Below are 25327 nucleotides of genomic sequence, written 5' to 3' on the forward strand. Positions count from 1 at the left end.
AGACAATATTAAAAATAATCAACATATATGATTTGAAATGTGTTTATGAGTTCAGAAGCCTGATGGCCTGATGGTAGAATACCTGCTCTCACCACCTATGCTAAAGGTGTCCAATATACCACACGTGCATAATATCAATTTATTTTGTACGTGAACATAAAAGCAGTTAATTTCACAGACGCACACACATTGGACTGGGCTTTCGTTGCCTGGACTTCAAACCCTCGTGTCAAAGTCTGCCTGAGTTCCCTCGGTAACGTCGTGTTTTGCCAGAGTCTGCCCTGGTCCACAGTGAAACAGCAGTTACAAGTTGACCACGGTCTCCAGGTGTTGGACTCCATGCAGATGTTACCTCACATCTGGAGAGAGTGCCCACTGGGCAGGTGACTGACCTCCTGGCATTGAAGAATGGAGATTCTTCAGGAGACTGCAGTTGCTGGAATTCCGAGTGGAAACAAAGTGCGGGGGGTAACTGTGGCGGTAAATGGCCAGGCGGCGTTTCAGGTCGGGACCCTCTTCAGGGTCAGCTGTCAACAATTCAAGCGGGGTCCTTTCTTCGATTCAATAGATGGGTCCCAAAGTGAAGCATCGCCTGTCTGCCTGCCACCGCAGATGCTGCTTGACCCGCTGAGTCCCTCCAGCTCTTTTGCCTTTCACTCCCAGCCCCTGAAAGCTGAAGCGGAGGCTGGTTTAACGTCCGGTGTACGTTCGCTGGCAGGGGAGACCCTCTCCCTGTGGTAACACCGTGGAAAACCCCTCAGTCTCGAAGAATCCCCTCCTGAGGAAGGGAACAAGGGGACATGCAGTGGGATGAACACCCTCTGTCGCCAACAATTAGCCTGTCAGGAAACCTCCTTGCCTTGAGCTCACCTGTTGCCGGCCCCAATTTGTCCTGTTTTTAATTTCTCACTTCCTGTTCCCACCCCCCCCCCCCCCCCTCACCTACCCCCCCCCCCCCCCCCTCACCTACCCCCCGCCCCACCCCCAACTAAAACCCAACGTTTCGGGTTGGGACCGAAGAAAGGTCCCAACCCGAAACGTCACCTATCCATGTTCTCCAGAGATGCTGCCTGACCCGCAGAGTTACTCCAAGGTATCACAAAAAGCTGGAGTAACTCAGCGGGTCAGGCAGCATCTCACGAGAGAAGGAATGGGTGGCGTTTCGGGTTGCCTATCTTTGTTATAACATGAAGACATCTCCGCCTCTCTCGCTCCGTGACTTGTGGTTTGGGGAAGCATTGCGAGCACACAGCCTGTCAGCCATTGCCCACTGCATCGCGCCAGAATTGTTTTAACCTACGGATATTTCCGAGGCAGAGTTCTGTGTGCTTTGAGCAAGATAAGATTGTCTGCCTCTCCATTCATCCCTCTGCTCTGTTCTCCTTCAGAACCCTGTGCTACCTGCCTATCTCCCATCAGCTTCAGTCCTTCAGCACCAGTTAAAGGGTGAAGATTGGAGAGGGAACAAATTTTTTTTTAATATAAAGAACTCCAGGCATGAGTTTAAATAATAAAAGTCAATGATAAAAAAGAAAAGCCCAGTGCATTCTCCCAGTGCTGTGAATAGGAATATTTTTTTAACTGTTTTCTAAAAATATAAATTCAATTATTTTCTCCTGTTTTCATTTTGATAACACTACATAAATATCAAACAATTCAGGGAGTGTTTTTCCCGCACTGACTTTCCTCGCTTGGTGTACAGCATTCGATGGAAGCGATGCGGTGTGTTTGTAGACAGGCTGGCCTGGACTTCAAACAGAACAATCTTGTAAAGAAGCAAGCTGGAGACCAGGTTCCCCTGGGAAAGGCCAGAGACGGATGACGAGCATCCATGAGCGTGATTCGGAGAAGTTTTGGAACTTTAGTCATTTAGTCAGTTAGACTTTAGTCTCACCTCGGATACTCCCTCTTCTCCCCTCTCCCGTCAGGCAAGGTGGCGCGGCGGTAGAGTTGCTGCCTGATGCTCCAGAGTGGCTCAGCGGTAGAGTTGCTGCCTGATGCTCCAGAGTGGCTCAGCGGTAGAGTTGCTGCCTGATGCTCCAGAGTGGCTCAGCGGTAGAGTTGCTGCCTGATGCTCCAGAGTGGCGCAGTGGTAGAGTTGCTGCCTGACAGCTCCAGAGTGGCGCAGCGGTAGAGTTGCTGCCTGATGCCCCAGAGTGGCGCAGTGGTAGAGTTGCTGCCTGACAGCTCCAGAGTGGCACAGCGGTAGAGTTGCTGCCTTACAGCTCCAGAGTGGCGCAGTGGTAGAGTTGCTGCCTGATGCCCCAGAGTGGCACAGCGGTAGAGTTGCTGCCTGACAGCTCCAGAGTGGCGCAGTGGTAGAGTTGCTGCCTGATGCCCCAGAGTGGCACAGCGGTAGAGTTGCTGCCTGATGCTCCAGAGTGGCACAGCGGTAGAGTTGCTGCCTGATGCTCCAGAGTGGCACAGCGGTAGAGTTGCTGTCTTACAGCTCCAGAGTGGCTCAGCGGTAGAGATGCTGCCTGATGCTCCAGAGTGGCTCAGCGGTAGAGTTGCTGCCTTACAGCTGCACAGTCCCGGGTTTGATTCTAACTACAGGTGCTGTCTGTACGGAGATTATGCGTTCTCATAAGTTCATAAGTGATAGGAGCAGAATGAGGCCGTTCGGCCCATCAAGACTCCTCCGCCATTCAATCATGGCTGATCTATCTTTCCTTCTCCAGTCCCTTCTCCTTCCTTCTCCCCATAACCCCTGACACCCGTACTAACCCACCCGTACTAACCCACCCGTACTAACCAACCCGTACTAACCAACCCGTACTAACCCACCCGTACTAACCCACCCGTACTAACCCACCCGTACTAACCCACCCGTACTAACCCACCCGTACTAACCAACCCGTACTAACCCACCCGTACTAACCCACCCGTACTAACCAACCCATACTAACCAACCCGTACTAACCAACCCGTACTAACCCACCCGTACTAACCAACCCGTACTAACCAACCAGTACTAATTCTCCCTGTGCCTGCGTGGGTTTTCTCCGGGTGTTCCGGTTTCCTCCCGCACTCCAAAGACTCAAAGTAGGTTAATTGGTGCCCGTACAGAAAGTAGTAATTTTCGTTCGTGTGTAGGATGGTGCTAGTGTACGGGGTGGTGATCGCTGGTCGGTGCGGACACGGTGGGCCGAGGCTTACTTGTGCCGCCCTCTTGTCTCTGTTCCCGAGTTTGCACGTGCCCAGTTGGACAGGTGTTCTCGAACAGAACTGCTGGAAATATAACTGCCATGGCAACCAGCCGGCGTTGGGCCTGTTGTCATGAGATAACGGCCGGGGTGAACTATCTCCTCAGTTCTGCTGCTCTCCTGATGAAGGGAAGCGAGATTAACAGGCTTGCTCTGGTCGAACCAAAGATGGGAGAGTTTGGGCCCGGTTGCATCTTGAATCAAATTATTGTCGTAACAGGATGAGATGTGGAGCTGGTGTGTAGTTTAGCAGCACTGAGCGTTACCTGTAACAATGGGAGACGCTGATTCCTCACCAACAGCTAGAAGCTGTTTTAGCTTTTAGCTCGAAGGATAGCCACTCAGCTAAGCCCAGCGTTCACATTCAACTCAATTGGATAATACACCTCAGGGCACAGTGTTGATCTTCTCCCTAGCAATCCAACACCCTGGTTCACAGGGGCGGCACGGTGGCACAGCGGTAGAGTTGCTGCCTTGCACCACTTGCAGCACCAGAGACCCGGGTTCGATCCCGACTACGGGTGCTGTCTGTACGTTATCCCCGTGACATGCGTGCGATTTCTCCGCGTGTTCTGGATCCCTCCCACTCTCCAAAGACGTACAGGTTTGTAGGTTAATTTTCATTAGTTCATACGAGCAGAATTAGGCCATTCTGCCCATCGAGTCTACTCCACCATTCAATCATGGCTGATCTCTCTCTCCCTCTCCCATTCTCCTGCCTTCTCCCCATAATTTTTGACACCTTTACTAATCAATTGTCTGCCCAACCTCCCTCCCTGGCCTAAGGCCATGGAAGAGATGCCAGCTGATCCCAATGGATACAGTATGGAAACAGACTCTTCGGCCCACCCGCCGACCATTGATCGCTCGTTCACACTAGTTCTATGTTTTCCCGCTTTTTCATCCATTTCCTACACACTCGGAGCAATTTATTGAGGGCCAATTAATCGATAAATCCACACGTCTTTGGGATGTGGGAGGAAACCGGAGCACCCGGAGTAAACCCACACGGTCCCAGGGAAACCATCAACTATCTGAGACAAGCATCTGAGAGTAAAAATGTCCACTGTGGGCCCTTTAAATCCCTCCCCTCTCACCGTAAGGCTACGCCCTCTAGTTTTAGAATCCTCTACGCTGTGAGTGTGACTTTATCAATGCCCCTGATCGTATCGTACATCTCAATAAAATCACCCCTCGACCTCCTGCTCTCCAAACAAACACCACCCCATACCTCAAGCCCTCAGGTCCAGGTGGCATCATGGTGGGTGAATCCCTTCTGCATCCACACCAACTTATTTCATTAGACAATAGACAATAGGTGCAGCAGTAGGCCATTCGGCCCTTTGAGCCAGCACCACCATTCAATGTGATCATGGCTGATCATTCTCAATCAGTACCCCGTTCCTGCCTTCTCCCCATACCCCCTGACTCCGCTATCCCTAAGAGCTCTATCTAGCTCTCTCTTGAATTTCCCCACAATATTTCCAATAGTTCCTGTTGTAGCTCTAAAGGAGGCCTTTCAGCCCGTCACATCCATGCCGGTTCTCAGCAGGATAGTCCCTTTGTACTTACTCCCCGCCCCCTCCCTGTATCCCTGCAACCTTGCAGGGTACTCTATATGCCTGTTGATGCCTTGTGCCCACCTAACTGAGGGGCAATTTACAGTGGCCACTTGACCGACCCACACACCTTTGGGATGTGGGAAGAAACCGGAGCATCTGGGGGGGGGGACTCACACATTCACAGTGAGGACGTGCAAACTCCACACAGAAAGCACCGGGAGTCGGGAATTAACACGGACTCTGAAGGCAGCGACTCCACTTGCTTTGCTACCTGGCTGTCCAATTTGTTATTATATAATCAGCTCCTTTGGGCTGGCAGGTCTGTGGAACCTGTTCTCAGGAGCCGAGAGAGTTTAATTGTGTTTCGTACCAGCAACGGAACAATAACATTCTTCCTTGCAGCAGCATAACAGGCTCGTAAATGTAATAACACATTGATGAATATCTCGTAATCAATAATCCAATAAATTATCAACTATAATGCTGGGTAACCGTAATGATGCAAAGCTGAAGCCCATAGTGACCCTATGAAGACACTGTCCACAGCAGCTGACAGTTGCTGAGGTTAGTGCGTAGTGTTCAAGAGCCTGATGGTTGGAATCATCGAGTCATACAGTACAGACACAGGCCCTTCGGCCCAACTCAGTCATGCCGACCAAGATGCCCCATCTATGCTAGTTCCATTGCCCTGCATATGGCCCATCTCCCTGTAAACCATTCCTAGCCATGTATCTGCCCAAGTGTCTTCTAACTGCTGTTGTAGTACCCGCCTCACGTACCTCCTCTGGCAGCTCGTTGCCGAGACTCACCATCATTTTGTGTGTAAAGATTTCCGCTCGGGTTCCTGTTAGATCTTGCCCCTCTCACCTTAAACCTATGTCCTCTGGTCCTTGATTCCTCTATCCAAGGCAAAAGACTCATGCCATCATGGTTTTCGGGCTCCTGAACCTTCTTCCCGATGCTAGGCGTGAGATGACGTTCTCCCCGTGACCTGCGTGGGTTTTCTCCGAGATCTTCGGTTTCCTCCCACACTCCAAAGACGTACAGGTATGTAGGTTAATTGGCTGGGCAAATGTAAAAATTGTTCCTAGTGGGTGTAGGATAGTGTTAATGTACGGGGATCGCTGGGCGGCACGGACTTGGTGGGCCGAAAAGGCCTGTTTCCGGCTGTATATATATGATATGATATGATATGATATGGGAGCGTGGCCAGGGTGGTGTGGGGCTTTGCTGGCATTGGCTGCCTTTTTGAGGCAGCGACTCCTATAGATCACCTTAATCTTGTCGGGCGGCTTGGTGGCCCTGCGGTAGAGTTGCTGCCTTACAGAGCCAGGGGTTTGATCCTGACTACAGGTGCTGTCTGTACGGAGTTTGTACGTTCACCCCGTGACCTGGGTGCGTTTTCTCCGGGATCTCTGGCTTCCTCTCACACTCCAAAGACGCATAGGTTTGTAGGTTAATTGGCTCGGTGTAATTGTAAATTGTCCCTAGTGTGTGTAGGATAATGTTAGTGTGCGGGGGTCGCTGGTCGGCGCGGACTCGGTGGGCCGAAGGGCCTGTTTTTCTAAACTAAAGACTGGCCCGCTGCAGACTGCAGGAGTACGTGCTGAGGGACGCACTGAGGCTCGGTGCAGTCAACGCCAAGGGTCTGTGGGGGAGGACCACAGTCTAGGGTCCTTCCGCTGTTGGACATGGGGGGGGGGGGCAGGGTGTGGTGGAGACGCCCCTCCAAATAAGGGAAGGGATTCTGTGTAAATCTGACAATGAATATCTGTATTGAATGTAGAACCTCCGGGAATGTCGGATGGAGTTTTTGAAAAGGAAAATGTTTTGTAAATATTTATTACTGGAATAAAGTATTTTTTGATATATATATATTTTTTTTAAATCTCTAAACTAAACTAAGCTGGTGTCATTAATGGTGACATGGAGCAAGCGTTGTCTTTGCCTCACCTGCTAAGTTAAACTAAACTAACATTGATCACTTCGATGGTGGGGAGGGCAGTATCCGTGATGGACTAGGCAGTGTCCACCAATTATGTACGTGTGTAAAAAAGCTTAGCCTTGCCTTCCCCATAACTACACAAGAAGTCGTGGTAATAAATGGACAAGGCGCTGGATGTTTTGGTTCTGACTGATCAAACTGAGCCAACTACACAGTGCCGGCAAAAATCACGACTACTAACAGAACACCTTGCTGTGGGAGACTTGCTTTCAAATCCGATTCTGGGTCAATAAAAAAAAAAAATCAAGTTTCCTCTCATCTGCAGAGTGCCTGAGATCACCAATAGCCAAAAATTGATATTGCAAATGAAAAAGAATCTTTGTTGGAGTTTGATGGGAAGTGTCTGCGTTATTGAATGGCTGCCTGTGTTGGCGCTAAGTACGCACTGATTTCTGCTGCTCCATTCTCCAGCTGTGGGACCATCAGTGGCTCCATCTTCAGGCAGCTGCTCACAGTGGCTCTCTGATTGTGCATTGTGCTCAGTCTTGTCCAGCGAGTCTCGCCTCGCTGCGCGTTCAAGAGTCCCGCAGAGACCGTTGTTTTCTGTTGAAAAATCTTTCCTCCCCCCCCCCCCCCCCTCCTTTTGAAATGTTGACTCTCTGCGTTTCGAACTGGACTCTATTGAGCGCAGCAATTCAGTGCTGAGGTACAAGACCTTGTAACCTGGGGGAGAACGTGGTCAGGTTGCCCTGGTTACAGCTACATCAGCAGAGGTCATTAATCTACGCTCCAGGGAGAGGACATCTTCTCCGCGTCCTCTTGTGTTCGCTGAAGACAGCAACCGCTTCCCGTGGTCTGCTCCTGCCTCACCTCGTGATGACCCGAGGCACTGATGGTAAACTGTCCCACAAAACGCTGACAAGTGAATGTCATGCACAGCCTTCAGTGTCAGGGATGCTGTCTGCTCCACACTGGGAGAGACAAACACTGAGTGGGTAACTCTTTAGACTTTACATTACAGATAGAGCGTGGAATTAGTCCCTTCGGCCCACCGGGTCTATGCTGACTGACGATCGCCCGTACACAAGGGGGCGGCACGGTGGCGCAGCGGTAGAGTTGCTGCCTTACAGCGCCCGGGTGCTGTCTCCACAGAGTTGGTATGTTCTCCCTGTGACCACGTGGGTTTTTTGTGGGTTCTCCAGTTTCCCCCCACACTCCAAAGATGTGCAGGTTTGTAGGTTTATTGGCCTCAGTAAAAATTGTAAATTGTCCCTGGTGTATAAGATAATGCTAGTGTACGGGGTGAGCGTGGGCTCGGCTGGCCAACGGGCCTGTTTCTGCCAGTGTGTCTCTAAAACTAAAATTAAAACCTGTGCTTTGGTCTCAGAGTAACTTCACATCACGAACCACTCATTGACTGCTCCCTGAACTTCCTCAGGTGCAATAACAACATTTAAAAGACATTTGAGCAGGTAAATGTAGAGGAAAGGTTTCGAGGTCTATGGTCCAAACACAGTGTAGCGACCATAGGGATTGGTCCTGAGAGTCGAACCCTCGGATTGGCCAGCAAGGTCACGTGGTGGTTTTGGCGCCCAAAACCAGTCAGTCGGAAGAGAACTTCGATGTGAACAGTTTGAGTTAATGGTTGTCTGTAATCTCGGTTGTTATCCTTTGTGATTGAATATTGCTACCGCAATAAACTTCTTTAACAAAGTACAAGCCTCCAGACTCGCCATAACAGACAAATACGGCGAGCTTAGATGGGGCATCTTGGTTGGCATGGACTACATGGCCCAAAGGGCCTGTTAATATGTGGATGATTATTTTTAATAACATCATCCTTCATTCCCGGCTGTGAAGTTGGTTGCTTCTTATTGCATCTTAGAGTCATATATTGTGGAAACAAGACCTTTGGCCCAACTTACCCACACCCAGTCCCACTTGCCTGTGTTTGGCCCATATCCTTTTAAACCTGTCTAATTGCTTCTTAAACGTTGCGATAGTCCCTGCCTCAACTACCTCCCCTGGCACTTCATTACATACACCCACCAACATTTGCGCGAAAAAGTTACCCCCCAGATTCCTGGAAATCTTTCCCCCTTCATTTTAAACCGATGCCCTCTGGTTCTCGATTCCCCTAGTCTGGGCTAGAGATTTAGATTTAGATTTAGATTTAGATTTAGAGACGCCGTGTGTCTACCCAATTTATTCCCCTTACGATTTTATACACCTCTATAAGATCCTCTGGTGGGGCGTGGATATTTTTCTCTTTATATTGTAATCGGCACAATGCACTGTGCTGCACGAGTGGGGAGATTAGCCATGAATAAGGGAATCATAGGACACAGAGTTTGAGCAGATGGAGGCCATGATGGCGCAGCGGTAGAGTTGCTGCCTTACAGCGCTTGCAGTGTCAGGGACCCGGGTTCCATCCCGACTACGGGTGCCGTCTGTACGGAGTTTGTACGTTCTCCCCGTGACCTGCGTGTGTTTTCTACAAGATCTTTCCAAAGACGTACAAGTATGTAGGTTAATTGGCTTGGTAAATGTGTAAATTGTCCCTGGTGGGTAGAGGACAGTGTTAATGTGCGGGGATCGCTGGTCGGTGCGGACCCGGTGGGCCGAAAGGGCCTGTTTCCGCGCTGTATCTCTAAACTAAACTAAACTAATCTTCGGTTTCCCCATTGTACAACTGCCTATTATCCTTGGATTTCTGCATTCTCCCTCTGGCCCAGACCAAGAGTTGATTTCTCGTCCTGAACTAATGCTGTACAATCTGTTCTGGCTGAGCCCTTCAAGTAAACCAGAACACTCCTGTGTTAAAATTTGAGTCCAGGCTGCGTGTTAAATTGATGCTAAACATCCTGAATAAATTACATGAAGTGTCACCTAATTGTCGAGACACTCCGTGGCCAACAGAGACACAAGTATACATGGCATGGGTGGGGTGAGAATTTGAAGCAGACTCTTCATGCCTTCCCCACTGGTCAGTGGAAACAGAAACGTAGAAAATGGGTGCAAGAGTAGGCCATTTGGCCCTTCGAGCCAGCACGGCCATTCAATATGGTCATGGCTAATTATCCTAAATCAGTTCCTGCTTTATAGACAATAGACAATAGGTGCAGGAGTAGGCCATTCGGCCCTTCGAGCCAGCACCGCCATTCAATGTGATCATAGCTGATCATTCTCAATCAGTACCCCGTTCCTGCTTTCTCCCCATACCCCCTGACTCCGCTATCCTTAAGAGCTCTATCTAGCTCTCTCTTGAATGCATTCAGAGAATTGGCCTCCACTGCCTTCTGAGACAGAGAATTCCACAGATTCACAACTCTCTGACTGAAAAGGTTTTTCCTCATCTCTGTTCTAAATGGCTTACCCCTTATTCTTAAAACTGTGGCCCCTGGTTCTGGACTCCCCCAACATTGGGAACATGTTTCCTGCCTCTAACGTGTCCAACCCCTTAATAATCTTATACATTTCGATAAGATCCCCTCTCATCCTTCTAAATTCCAGAATACTCCCCATATCCCTTGATTCCGTTAGCCCTAAGAGCTACATCTAATTCTTCTTCCCTATGTCTGGTAGGGGCAGCTTCTTCCTAACTACCATCAGGCTATTAAACACTACAGCCTCCAAAGAGGCTCCAAACTATACAGACATATCTTTCTGGTGACCGGTTAGCACGTAACAGAAAGCTTTCCACTGTACCTAGGTACACATGATAATAAACTAAACTGAACTGAATTGAACATGGGGACATTATTTTTGACTTTCCACGACTATTGTCTATTTATTTGTCTGTCTGTTTTTATATATACAGTGTATATCCCTCTGAAGAAGGGTCTCGACCCGAAACGTCACCTATTCCTTTTCTCTTGAGATGTTGCCTGACCTGCTGAGTTGCTCTAGCTCTTTGTGTCTATCTTCGGTGTAAACCAGCATCTGCAGTTCCTTCCTACACATTTCGTCTGCACTTTTTTTGTTGTTGGGTATTATGGGTTTTACAGATTAATATGTTTACATATCTGTTGGGCTGCTGCAAGTAAGAATGTCATTGTTCTGTTTCACAACACATGACAATAAAACACTCTTGACTGACGCATGTGTTTAGTTTAGGATTACAGCAAGGAAACAGGCCCTTCGGCCCACCGAGTCTGTACTGACTAGCGATCCCCGCCCATTAACACTATCCTGCACACACTAGGGACAATTTTACACATACACCAAGCCTATTAACCCACAGACCTGTACGTCTTTGGAGTGTGGGAGGAAACTTTTCTCAGAGAAAACACACGCGGTCAAGGGGAGAACGTACAAACTCCTTACAGACCTGGGTCTCCGGCGCTGCAAGCGCTGAAAGGCAGCAACTCAACCGCTGCGCCACCGTGACCACCACCTGCTCAAACTCTGTCTCCTATGATTCGCTTATTCATAGTCGTAGAGCGTGGGAACAGGGCCATTGACCCAACTTGCCCACACCGGCCAGCAAGTCACATCTACACTAATCCCACCTGCCTGCATTTGGCCCGTATCACTCTAAACCTATCCTATGTACCTGTTTATGTGCCTTTTCTATGAACCTATTCACATCTCTTGTTTCCCTTTCCCCTGAATCTCAGTCTGAAGAAGGGTCTCGACCTGAACCCTCGCCTGTTCCTTTTCTCCGGAGATGCTGCCTGTCCCGCTGAGTTACTCCAGCTTTTTGGGACCATCTTCGGTGTAAACCAGCATCTGCATTTCCTTCCTACACCGCCAGTCTAAACGTTGCCTCAACTACCTCCTCCAGCAGCTCATTCCAAATGCCTCCTCCCACCCTTTTAGTTCTGTGACCTTTACTGAAAAACAAATCAAAGTAATCACAAGTAAAAACAAATCAAAGTACGCCCTTTGTGTAAAAAAGATACCCCTCAGGTTCCTATTAACTCTTTCCCTTCTGTATCAGAAAATATAGAATCAAAGATTATCATAAGGGGTCATAAGGGATGGGAGTAGAATTAGGCCATTCAGCCCATCAATTCTACTCCACCATTCAATCATATCATATCATATATATACAGCCGGAAACAGGCCTTTTCGGCCCTCCAAGTCCGTGCCGCCCAGCGATCCCCGCACATTAACACTATCCTACACCCACTAGGGACAATTTTTACATTTACCCAGCCAATTAACCTACATACCTGTACGTCTTTGGAGTACATGATTCACAAGTAAAAACAAGTAAAAACAATGGCTGATCTATCTCTCCCTCCTAACCCCATTCTCCTGCCTTCTCCCCATAACCTTTGACACCCATACTAATCAAGAATTTATCTATCTCTGCCTTAAAAATATCCACTGACTTGTCCTCCCCAGCCTTCTGTGGCAAAAAAAATCAATTTTGGATACTTTGGAGATGTGATGCAAGTTTTATAAAGATATTCCAACGTTTTATCGTTCTTGTGATGGAGCTGGTCTGATGTATAAACCCAACCTAGAACCCCATTAGCTGATTACTTTAATTTGTTTTTCAGTAAAGGCCACAGAACTTAACGAGCTGAGAGTTTTATATCTTGCAACCGATCCCAGCCGAAGTGTTGGATCTCCTGGGTTTAGTACATGTCCATGGGCTGTTTGCCTTGGCCACTGTAGCCAGCTCTTGAGTTATTTCAAGAGTCAACAGTGTTTAATTGTCATACTACAGGCAACGGAACAATAAATTCTTACTTGCTGCAGCTTGGCAGTGCCATTAATGCGATAACACACAGATCAATGTTCAATAATCAATACCACCACAAGTTTGGAATCAGTAATACTAAGTAACTATAATAGTGCAAAAACCCGAAATAAGCAGAGCAACCCAAGACACAGATCATCTGAAGAAGGGTCTCGACCCGAAACGTCACCCATTCCTTCTCTCCCGAGATGCTGCCTGACCTGCTGAGTTACTCCAGCATTTTGTGACTAAATCATAGAATACCATAGTTGGTGAGGTTAGTGTTGTGCAGTGTTCAAGAGCCTGATGGTTGCTGGGAAGAAGCTGTTCTTGAACCTGGAGGTCACGGTTTTCAGGCTCCTGTGCCTTCTTCCCGATGGTAGTAGCGAGATGAGAGCGTGGCCAGGGTGGTGTGGGTCGTGGTGCGGATGGTAGAGGATGCCTTTTCGAGGCAACACCTTCTGTAGACTCTTTGGACGATGGCCAGGTCAGTATCTGTACAGCAGTAATGAAAATGAGTATTTTCTGTAGAATCCACAAGTCCTGCCTGAGAGTGTCGATGGGAGAGGAGGTGGTGTGAGCAGGGACCCAACACATTCATGGTCCAACTAAGCTAGTCCCATTTCCCCATGTTTGACTCAATTCCCTCTAAACCTTTCCTGTCCATGTACCTGTCCTAATGCCTTTTAAATGTTGTATTGGTATCTGTCTTTTACCACCTCCTCTGGCAGCTCCTTCAATACACCCACCACCCTTTGTGTGACTAAGTTGCCCCTTAGATTTCCATTAAATCTTTCCTCTCTCTCACCTTAAACCCATGCCCTCTCGTTCTTGCCTCTTAAAAAAGACCTACCCAAAAAGACTCTGCATTCATCCCATCCCCCTCTTGTTTTTATGCACCTCAATAAGATCATCCCTCAGCGCCCTGCTCTCCAAGGAATAAAGTCCTAGTCTGCCTGGCGTCTCCCTTATGCACAGGCCCTTGAGTCCTGGCAGCATCCATTTAAATTTTCTCTGTACTCTCTCCAATGTAACGACATCCTTCCTCTCGCTGGGTGAGTAATACTGAATGCAGTTATCCAGGAGCAACCTGGCCAGTGTACTTGTTCCTGTTCCCCTGCGGCCCTTCTATCTCGGCACTAAATGCTCGCTGCTTGCTTATTACACATCCGCTGATTTCCTAAGTCCTCTGCCTCCCTGCCTGAGCTGGGGATTTTGCTGCGCACAGAATTGTAAGTCGAAAATTGCCAGCATGCTGTGGCACGGAGTGCCATCCACTGATGCCGTTGATTCAGTGGTAGTCCAGGCATCCGCCCTACATGGTGCCAATGTTGGTCGCTGCCCGCAGGCTTCTGTCATCAGCGGCCAGCAGCAGAGTGAAGCCACTGTCTTCAGACTGTTTGTCTTTAGTCTCAACTTCACTGGTGTGTGTGAGTGTGTGTGTGTGTGTGTGTGTGTGTGTGCATGTGTGTGAGTGTGTGAGTGTGTGTGAGTGTGTGTGCATGTGTGTGAGTGTGTGCATGTGTGTGAGTGTGTGTGTGAGTGTGAGAGTATGTGAGTGTGTGTGTGTGAGTGGGTGTGGGAGTGTGTGTGCGAATGTGTGTGTGTGAGAGTGTGTGTGCGTGAGTGTGTGTGTGTGTGAGAGTGTGTGTGTGTGAGCGTGTGTGTGCGCGTGTGTGTGTGTCTTTATGTATCTGTGTTTCTCTATGTTTTTGTGTGTGCGTGTGTCTTGGTGTATGTCTCCGATTTTGTGCGAGTGTGTGTCTGTGTTTGTATGTGTGTGTCTATGCGTGTGAGAGTCTGTTTCTGTGTGAGTGTGCGTCTGACTCTGTGTGTGTGTGTCTACGTGGTGTGTGTCTGTGTGTGAGTGTGTGTATGTGTGAGTGCGCATGTCCGCGTGTGTGTTTGTACGTGAGTGTCTGTGTTTGTGTATGTGTGACTGAATGCGTGTTGTGTCTCAGTGTGCACACACGTGAGTGTATGCATGTGTGCATATGCGCATGCACAGGTGCGTGCATGTTTACATATGCGTATGTACATATCTGCACATGTGCATACGCGTGTGTGCGTATGTGTGCTTTCATTTTGATTCTCCATTGCTCATTTGTTGCAAATGTTGGTCGAAATAGTAGTAGAAAACATTGGAAGCTCTCAGCAGACGAGGCAGCATCTGCGGAAAGGGACACCGACCGGGTCAATGTTGTGAGGCTTCCTCCACAGACGCTGCCCGGCCAGCTGTGTTTCCAGTATTCTCTCTGCCTTCAGATTTCCAGCAACAAGAGTTTTTTGATATTTATATATTTCTCTTGTGAGGGGGAAGGGTTGCAGGTTTGAGGCGGTGGTTAGTACTCTGTGTGTTCCCCTCTGTGGGGAGAGCCGGTCACCATGTTTCTAACTGCGGATGGTTGATGCAATCTCTTGCATTTGATTAATGGTGGTTGCAGAGAAAAAGGACATGGTGGCGTAGTTACCTGATCAGAGAGAGAGAGAGCTTTTTATTGTCCTCAAAGGCCGACGTCTTCCGCAGATATTATTAAGAGATTATTCTTTTTCTTATCACGTTCTCAATTCCAGTTTTTGTTGGAGTTTCGAACCTTTTCTCGACGTCTTTCTTCCACTTCCTGCTCTGCAGTTTGCAGAAGATTAAACGTACATCTAGACATCGAACCAAAGACCCAAGAATCCATCACCACCGCAGTATTCATTCACTTATTCTGAATGCACGGTACAGTCACGACAGCTAAGAGGGCTCGCGTCTATAATTTGATCCAAGTGACCTTCGGTCTAAGAGGTTGAGTGTAACTGGGAGTGAATTCCTTCACCTAGGCCTCGAATGGGAAGGTTGGCAGAAGGGTTCACACAGCTGAACTCATGTTCATAACTTCTCGGAGCAGAATTAGGCCATTCGGCCCATCAACTCAACTCCGCCATTCAATCATGGCTGATCTATCTTTCCCTCTCAACCCCATTCTCCTGCCTTCTCCCCATCACCCCTGACACCCTTACTAATCAGGTCTCTGTCAATCTCCCTTAAAAATATCAATTGACTTGGCCTCCACAGCCGTCTGTGGCAATGAATTCCACAGATTCACCACCCTCCGTCTCAAGAAATTCCTCCCCATCTCCTTTCTAAAGGTACATCCTTTTATTCTGAGGCTTTATCAGGATGCTGCCAAGACTCGAGCTAGAGGGGTAGGTTGGACAGATTGCGACTATATTCCTTGGTGCACAGGAGGCTGAGGCATGATCTTATAGAGGCGTATACAATCACGAGGGGAATAGATTGGGTGAACGCAAAGAGTCTTTTACCCAGATTAGGGGAATCATAAAACCAGAGGACATAGTTTGAGGTGAGAGGGGAAAGATTTAATAGGAACCCAAGGGGCAACCAGTCAGAGGGTGGTGGGTAGGTGGAACGAGCTGCCAGAGGAGGTAGTTGAGGTAGATACTAAAGCATTACTTAAACGGCATTTGGAAGGGTACATGGTTTGGTAAGGTAGAGTGGGAATTAGGCCAAATACATTTAGGTTTGACTGGCTTGGATGGGGCAGCCTGGATGAGTTGGGCCGAAGGGCCTGTTGTCACATGCACGGGTGTGGAGAGGTCCTGGTGCAATGAAAACATGGCTTGTTAGTAGCATCACTGGCACATAGACGCAGACACACGCACACGCACACGCACACACGCAAACAATCTACAGTATACATGACACACATAAATTCTGCAAGGCAGTAAAAAGAATTAAACAAAACAGTAATGCAAAACACAATGGGGGAAGTCTGTGATAGGTACAAGATACTGCAGACGCTGGAATCTTGAGCAAAACACAAAGTGCTGGAGGAACCCAGTGGTCAGTAAGCATCTGTGGAGGGAATGGACGGATGACGGATGGTAGTAAGAGCAAGAAAAAGAGACGACCAAAACTGAACAGAGTATTCCAAATGTAGCTGTCACAAAATGCTGGAGTAACTCAGCGGGTCAGGCAGCATCTCGGGAGAGAGGGAATGGGTGACGTTTTAGGTCGAGACCCTTCTTCAGACTCAAATGTAGCCTCACCAACTGTGACATCCCGACCTCTTTACTCAACCCCTGACTGATGAAGGCCCATGTACCAAAAGCCTTCTTCACCACCTGAGGATTAGTTTAGTTTAGTTTAGTTCACAGTTACAGTTTAGTTTATTGTCACGTGTACTGAGGTACAGTGAAAAGCTTTTGTTGTGCGCTATCCAGTCAGTGGAGAGACAATACACGATCACAATCGAGCCATCTACTGTGATAAGAGAATTAGTGCAAGGTAAAGTCAGTCAAGGATAGTCCGAGGGTCACCAATGAGGTAGATAGTAGGTCAGGCCTGCTCTCAGACTGTGCTAGGATGATTCAGTTGCCTGATTACAACTGGGAAGAAACTGTCGCTGAATCTGGAGGTGTGTGTTTTCACGCCTCTATACCTTTTGCCCGATGGGAGAGAGGAGAAGAGGGAGTGGCCAGGGTGCGACTTGTCCTTGGTTATGCTGCTGGCCTTGCCGAGGAAGCGTGAGGTTATAGATGGAGTCAATGGAAGAGAGGTTGGCTTGTGTGATGGTCCACAATTCGCAGCAAGTTCTTGCGGTCTTGGGTGGAGCTGTCCTCAAACCAAGCGGTGATGCATCCTGATAAAGTGTTTTCCAGGGTGCATCTGTAGAAGTTGGTGAGAGTTGTAGGGGGCAAGGGGAGAGGAGAGAGAGGCGAGGGGAGGAGAGGTGAGGGAAGGAAGGAAAGGGAGGGAGGGGAGAGGAGAGGGTAAGGGAGGGGAGGGAAGCGAATGGAAAGGGTGGGGAGGGGAGAGAAGGGGAGAGGAGGCTGCTCTGTTTCTGCCAGATTACAGGATCTCTTGAGTTTGCTGCATTATTACCACTGCACCTGCAACACAACAGAACAGTAAATATCATGTAGCTGATGCTCTTCAGAAAAACAAAATTACACGGTTGAAGTGTTTAATGCCCGCATTGACCTTATTGTAATAGCAGACTTTTGACTTTTCCGTTACTTATTGGCAAACCTTATGAAGTCATTGCTATGGAAACGGTGTGCATGTTTGAATAGAAGAGGTCAGAAATCTTATCAGCGAAATCGCATTGTCTCTTGACTTTTAGATTTGTCCTTTCTGTTTTAAAATGTGTTTGCAAATAGGTCTCTCGAAATGTAAGCTCGGCGGCGTGTGTTTGTTCCACAGAACAAGCTCCCGTCTGTAAGGGCTTTGCTGAAAGGTGAACGTGATCCAAGTGGAAAGGCAGACAATTATCTTGATATTGCTTGTGTTTTTTTCCCCCTTTTTGTGTTCCTGTGATGAGCGTCGATTAATCGAGGAAGCAGTCCGATTCCTCCTCTTACGGACAGAACTAAGTCTTGACATAATTAGTTGTAACCATAAGACCACAAGACATGGTGGCACAGCAGTAGAGCTGCCGCCTCACAGCGCCAGACACCCAGTTTCCACCCTGACCACGGGTGCTGTCCTGTGTGGAGTTTGTGCGTTCTCATATCATATCATATACAGCCGGAAACAGGCCTTTTCGGTCCTCCAAGTCCGTGCCGCCCAGCGATCCCCGTACATTAACACTATCCTACACCCACTAGGGACAATTTTTACATTTACCCAGCCAATTAACCTACATACCTGTACGTCTTTGGAGTGTGGGAGGAAACCGAAGATCTCGGAGAAAACCCACGCAGGTCACGGGGAGAACGTACAAACTCCTTACAGTGCAGCACCCGTAGTCAGGATCGAACCTGAGTCTCCGGCGCTGCATTCGCTGTAAAGCAGCAACTCTACCGCTGCGCTACCGTGCCGCCCGTGACCGCGTGGGTTTTCTCCACACACCTCAAAGACGTCCATGTTTGCAGGTTAATTGGCTTCAGTAAAATTGTACATTGCCTTAAGTGTGTAGGATAGTGTTAGTGTATGGGGCGATCCATGGTCAGCGCGCACTGGGTGGGCGAAGGGCCTGTTTTCATGCTGTATCTCTAAAGTCCGAAGTAGGCCATTCGGCCCATCGAGTCTACACCGCCATTCAATCATGGCTGACCTATTTTTCCCACTTAAGTCCTGTCTTCTCCTCCCGACCTTTGATGCTCCTACTAATCACAAGCCTATCAAACTCTGCTTTAAAAAATACCCAAAGTCTTGGCCTTCCCTGCCGTCTGTTGCAATGAATTCCAGAGATTCACCTCCCTCTGAGTGAAGAAATTCCTCCTCATCTAAAGGCACTTTCTTTTATTCTGAGGTTGTGCACTCTGGTTCTAGATTCTTCCGTGACTGGAAACACCCTTTCCTCGTCCACTCTGTCTAGGCATTTTCCAGTAGATTTCAATGAGATCCCCCTCATCCTTCTAAACTCCAGCAAGTACAGTCAAACGTTAACCCAATAGTCTCCGGGATCATTCTCGTAAACCACAGAGGGCCATGATGACTAGGTTCCTTGCCTACCCTTGGCATATATCCCTCCAAACACTTCCAATCCATGCCCCTCTGCACTGAGCCGTGAGTGGGTGCAGTTCAGTATGTGTGGAGCTGAGACCCTCTGTGTGTCTCTGATTGTTCCCATCAGTATTAAACCCAACACCGTGCCACCAACAGAACCAAAACCACCACTGTAAGTCATAACAAGAAACGGCTAAGCTCGTATTTTATTCCTTGGGAGAAGCAGAGGCTGAGGTATGATCTTATGGAGGTGTATCAAATCAGGAGGGGGGGGGGTGGGGGGTAGATAGTGTGAATGGATAGTCTGTTATCTGGTGGAGGGGAATCAAGAACCGGAGGGCATAAGTTTAAGGTGAGCGGGGAAAGATTTAATAGGAACCTGAGGGTGACTTTTTGACATGGAGGGTGGTGGGTGTATGGAACGAGCTGCCTGGGGAGGTGGTTGAGGCAGGGACTATAACAATATTCAAAAGGAAGTTGGACGGATACATGGAACCCAGGTCTTTGGCGCCCATAAGGCAGCAACTCTACCCTTGCACCACCGCGCCGCCCCGATGTAATTAATTGTGTTTGACCTCGGAGCTGCAGTGGAGAATTTCAGCTCCATTGCTGGCTCTTGCTCCTGCTGGGCTCCATTAACATGGCCACAGTGCTCCAGTCACACACTCTTACATCTGACTGATGTTTTTATGGCAACAAAAAAAAAGCACAACATGCCGTGAGTAACTCAGTGGCTCAGGCAGCATCTCTGACCCGCTGAGTTACTCCAGCACGTTGTGTCTTTTTTGTTGTTGTAAACAAGCGTCTGCATTTCTTAGTCATTACAGTTCCTTGTAAACCAGCAGTGCCAAGCTGTTGTTATGTTGGTTAGCTGGTAACTCAACAATTCAACCAGTGCGCGGGCTGGGTTTACTGTACATGAGAAGGCGTGCTGTTGCCCTCTGAACATAAGTGCGACTTCTCGAAGTTAAAAACGGCTTCGTTTATATTTTGACACCGTTCTTCATACTAGACATTAAAAAGTGCCTGTGTTGTGATCGGACATTGCGAGACCTCTGGCCATTTAATGCTTGTGCGTGTCAGCATGCTGATCAGTGATTGGGATGACTAACACATGGCAAAAGATGGAATCCTCCAACGTTGAACCTGAGCCTGAGGCAGAGGGAGAGAGAGGGATTAGGCAGTATTGCACTGGTCCCCACTTGCTGCCTGGCCGTGGAGCTGTGTAGAGGTATTTAAGTACATGGTCGCGTTAATAGCAGCGTTGCTTAGACTGAACGATGCAGAGTGTTCGTCTCTCGGCAGGTGGTCATAGACGCCATTCACCTCCCACCGTGTATTTGTTTAAGTAGTGTAGTTGCACGCTGCCAATGCTGACTTCTAAACTTGTTTGTCTTTCTTCCTCTCCCTCTCTCTCTTTCTCTCTCTCTCTCTCTCTCTCTCTCTCTCACTCTCTCTCCTTCCCTCCCTCGCTCTCTCCCCGCTTCTGCACGACCACCGGCTGCTCACAGGCACTGCACAAGAGTTCGAAGGTAGAGATGACCAGATGCATTTTACCTGCACAAACCTTGTTTCGCGGGGTTGGGGGGGGAGGGGGGAGGGGGGACGGGGAGGACTGCTTGCGAAGGGGAGGTTACGGAGCCTTTACAGTCAGTGCAAGTCGCGAAGTTTCGCCCTTTGATAATGACACTGGATGCTAACCATCACGATCTCTTAAACCTTTCGCTTTAATCCAGGAAAAGTAAAACCTGATTGCTGATTTGGAATATAGACTTGCTTTGATTTATTAGGTCCGAGGATTGTGAGGCTTAGACATGGGAGCGTTTCATTTGTTTTTCTCTCCCTACACACTGTGTCATTTAACTGCTCCTGGGGTTAACTCACGCCACTGGTTTCAGTTCATTGTGCGTTTTATGTCCCCTTCCCATGTTAAAAATAAGCTCAGCACTGCAACGTGCATCTCTATCACCTTAGGGTCATAGAGTGATATAGTACAGAAACAGGCCCAACTCAGCCCAACCCATCCACGCTGACCCAGATGCCACCTCGAAGCTAGTCCCATTTTCCTGCATTTGGCCCCATCTCCCTCCAAACCTTTCCTGTCCATGTACCTGTCCAACTGTCTTTACATGCTGTTATTGTACCTGCCACAACTACCTCTGGCAGATAGACACAAAATGCTGGAGTAACTCAGCGGGTCAGGCAGCATCTCTGGAGAAAGGGATAGGAGAAGTTTTGAGTCGAGATCCTTCATCGGATCGATGAAGGGTATCGACCAGAAACATCACCTGTTCTTTTTCTCCAGAGATGCTGCCTGACCCGCTGAGTGACTCCAGCATTTTGCGTCCATCGTCTGTGTAAAACCAGCATCTGCAGTTCCTTCTTACACATTTTACCTCCTCTGGCAGCTCGTTCCATGCACCCACCACCCTCTGTGTGAAAAAGTTGTCCCCTCAGGTACCCATTAAATCTTTCCCCCTCTCACCTTAAGATTCTCTGGTGAGGTTGCCACATTTCCGATCATTGCCGTCTTCAGTGTTCGGGGTGTGTGATCCTCTTACAGGTGGGTGGAGGCTTGGCAGACAAAGTCCCCAGCTCTGGGAGCAAGGCCGTGATCAGAAGCTCATTTATACTTACAGACACCAGTGGAGAAAATCTAACTTTGATCTCCAGACTGTCAGTTTGCTACGGCCACTGACGCAAACTTCCACTTACGTTTGGTGTCCCACACGTCCCTTTCTCTTTGCCAGCCCTCCATCTCTCCTTCCTCCTGCACTTCAGTCTCACGCTCAGAGCAGGGAATGCCAATACCTTTTTGCCGAGGGCGATACATTCCTCACGATATATTGCCTCGAAAAGCTCAAAAAGAGGATATATATCAAAAGCCAATAAAGATATAAGGGAGGTAGACACTTCTGTAGAAGGGTCTCGACCCGAAACGTCACCCATTCCTTCTCTCCCGAGATGCTGCCTGTCCCACTGAGTTACCCCAGCATTTTGAGTCTCCCTTCGATTTAAACCAGCATCTGCAGTTTTTTTTTCCCTAAAGATATAAGGGATATATGTCGATATATGTAGGACATCTCACATATATATGGAATATATACCAATGACATATGTCTTACATATATATATATACACAAAGATGGGATATATACCCTACGTATATCTAAGACATATTGGATATTTGTAGAGATAAAGTTAGGAGCATTCAATAAAAAAGGGGTGGCACGGTGGCGCAGCGGTAGAGTTGCTGCCTCACAGCGCCAGAGACCCAGGTTCAATCCTGACCACGGGTGCTGTCTGTATGGAGTTTGCACGTTCTCCCCGTGACTGGGTGGGTTTTCTCCGGGTGCTCTGGTTTCCTCCCACACTCTGAAGACGTGCGGGTTGATTGGCTTCAGTCACGGTGGGGAGGTAATGAAACTCCCCGCAGTGCACCCCCCTGGTTGACCCTGACTCTCACACCGACCCCTCGGGGTCAGCGTTTGCCCCGTACAGACGTCCGATGGGCGGGGGAGGGGAAGCTGTGGAAGCAGGCAGCTGTGGAAGCAGGCAGCTGTGACAGAGTGCTTATTAATTGGCCTCTCGCTCGCTTCTGGGGATAGTTAATGATGGGCAAACTTTACTTTTATTTCTTGGTCTATAAATAACGACCCACAAACCATTAGACATACATCATAAAACAGTAATGTGCAGGAACAGGCCCTTCGGCCCACAATGTCCATGCTGAACATGATGCTGAGTTCATGCATAATCCATATCTCTCCATGCTCTCCACGTGTCTATCTAAAGGCATCTTAAACCCTACTATTGTGTCACCACCACCACCTCTGGCAACGGACTCTAGGCACTAACCACATTCTGTTAAAAAAAAAAGTTGTCCCGACCATCTCCTTTAAACTTTGCCCCTCTCACCTTAGAGTCTTGACCTCCAGTCTTTGACATTCCCATCGTTAGAACATGGTTTCGACTGTCTACATGCCTGAGAAAAGTATGTAAGGTTAAGAGAGGCACAGATGAGAGTAGATTAGAGTGGAGTAGAGTAGAACTAGAGTAGTTGTTGGTTTATACCGAAGATAGACACAAAATGCTGGAGCAATTCAGCGTGTCACTGGGGAAAAAGAATAGGAGACGTTTCAATAAACAATAGACAATAGGTGCAGGAGTAGGCCATTCGGCTCTTCGAGCCAGCACCGCCATTCAATGTGATCATGGTTGATCATTCTCAATCAGTACCCCGTTCCTGCCTTCTCCCCATACCCCCTGACTCCGCAATCCTTAAGAGCTCTATCCAGCTCTCTCTTGAATGCATTCAGAGAATTGGCCTCCACTGCCTTCTGAGGCAGAGAATTCCACAGATTCACAACTCTCTGACTGAAAAAGTTTTTCCTCATCGGGTCAGAACCCTTCTTCAGACTGGGGGGAGCCGAAGGAGAAGTTGTTAAGGGCGAGGACCAGTTCTGCTAGGCGGAGGAGAGTTTTTGTAGAGGGAAGTTGGCTGGGTCAAGGAAGAAACGGAGGGCCTCAAGGCCTTGATGGTGGCAATATAACATAATGGAGATATAAAGAGACTGATCGTCCGTAGTAAAGATGAGGGAGGCAAAAAGGAAACCAAACGTTATTAAAGAGTCAAAAGGTGTGTGAGGTGTCTTGGACATAGGTGGGAAAGGATTGGACAAGGAGATAGGATGGAATGGAGGTATGTGGAAATGATTTCAGTGGGACAGGAGCAGGCAGAAACAATGGGTCTGCCAGGGCAGTTCTGCTTATGGATTTTGGGGACAAGCTAAAAGCGGGCCATGTGGCATCTTTAAAGGTCAGCACCTTTAAAGGGGCATTTAGATCGGCAATAGATATGCAGAGAATGGAGGAATATGGATCACGTGCAGACATAGGAGACTGGTTTAACTTGGCGTCATGTTTGGCACAAACCTGGAAGGGCTCTTAAGTTTTCTGGATGGATGCAGATGGGAGAGGAGGTACGGGGAGAGGTGTTACAGGGGAAACTGCCCGGGACAGGGGATGGAGGAATGAACCAGGGAGGGACGAACTACCAAGGTACTCCATGGTTCACTCGAACCTCTCCCACCCCACCTCCCCACAATTGTTGAGTGAAGTGCTGCAGAAATCAGTCTCTTGCTTATGGAGTCGCGAAACCTAACGCATCAGCCTTGTCCGTCAGAGATGGAAAAAGCTGCCGTTCACAGTGGGTGGAGTTGGGGTGGGGGTAGATCTTTGGCCCAGATCGGCCCATATCCGCCCACAATGCTCGACTGCCCCTCGTAATACAGGGCTGCTGCCAAACCTGACGTCATCCTTGTCTGTAAACGCATTGGCTCCAGCACTGCTGGATCAGCAGCCAATGTGTATCTGGAGCAGTGAGGCTGGGGAGGGGGGGGGGGGTGAGCGGGGACAAGGGAGGGGGTTGGTGGGGAGGGGGAACTGGGCCAGGTGCTGGGGGGGCGGGGGGGGGGGGAGGTTGCAGGGCAGTGAGGGTGGGCTGGGAGGGGGAGGGGGAGGTGGGCCATGTGCTGGGTGTGCTGGGGGGGCGGGTGTGGGCCGGGGGGAAGGAGGAGGTGTGCTGGGGGGCGGGGGGGGGGCGTGGACCGGGGTCTCTGGTCAGTGGGGAGGGGGGGGAGGTGTGTTGGGGGAGGGGGGGCGCGTGGACCGGGGTCTCTGGTCAGTGGGGTGGGCCGGGGGGGGGGGGGAGGGATGCTGGGGGGGCGGGGGTGGGCAGGGGGGAGGGGGAGGTGTGCTGGGGGGTGGGGGGGGGGGGCGTGTGGACTGGGGTCTCTGGTCAGTGGGGAGGGGGGAGGTGTGTTGGGGGAGGGGGGGGGCATGGACCGGGGCCTCTGGTCAGTGGGGTGGGCCGGGGGGGGGGAGGGGTGCTGGGGGGTGGGGGGGGCATGTGGACCGGGGTCTCTGGTCAGTGATGTGTGCCGAGGAGGGGGAGGTGTGCTGGGGGGGCGGGGGTGGGCAGGGGGGAGGGGGAGGGGGGCGGGGGGGAGGGGGGCGTGTGGACTGGGGTCTCTGGTCAGTGGGGTGGGCTGGGTGATCGCCGGTCTAACCCTTCTCTCTGCCCGGTGCAGTGGACGCCCAGAACCTGGTGACGGACGACGTGGTGGTGGTGGAGGGCGAGGTGGCCACCATCAGCTGCCGCGTGAAGAACAACGATGACTCTGTCATCCAGCTTCTCAACCCCAGCCGCCAGACCATCTACTTCCGCGAGGTCCGCCGTAAGTGTCTGCCGCACCGCGTAGGCACCGCGTGGGCACCGCCCAACACACACACGTGTGGGCACCCCGCCCAACACACACACGCGTGTGCGCCCAGTCCAACAGAGACACATGCGTGGGCACCCCGCCCAACAGAGACACATGCGTGTGCGCCCAGCCCAACGGAGACACACATGTGTGGGCACCCTGACCAACAGAGACACATGTGTGGGCACCCTGACCA

General features: G+C 49.5%; 1 protein-coding gene across 5 annotated transcripts in view; it reads left to right on the forward strand.

Moving 5' to 3' along the window:
- The window catches only part of cadm1a (cell adhesion molecule 1a), a 309364-nt gene that overhangs the window by 206630 nt on the left and 77407 nt on the right, over positions 1-25327 (forward strand). For 4 of the 5 annotated variants that reach the window (XM_078426890.1, XM_078426892.1, XM_078426893.1 and 1 more), the window contains exons 2-3: positions 20377-20397; positions 24958-25104. In XM_078426890.1, the coding sequence (XP_078283016.1) occupies positions 20377-20397; positions 24958-25104 (168 nt within the window). The remainder of the gene's footprint in view (positions 1-20376; positions 20398-24957; positions 25105-25327) is intronic. The other variant, XM_078426891.1, reaches the window with a different exon arrangement.

Source organism: Rhinoraja longicauda, chromosome 32 (assembly GCF_053455715.1).
Source record: "Rhinoraja longicauda isolate Sanriku21f chromosome 32, sRhiLon1.1, whole genome shotgun sequence".
Taxonomy (NCBI): Eukaryota; Metazoa; Chordata; class Chondrichthyes; order Rajiformes; family Arhynchobatidae; genus Rhinoraja; species Rhinoraja longicauda.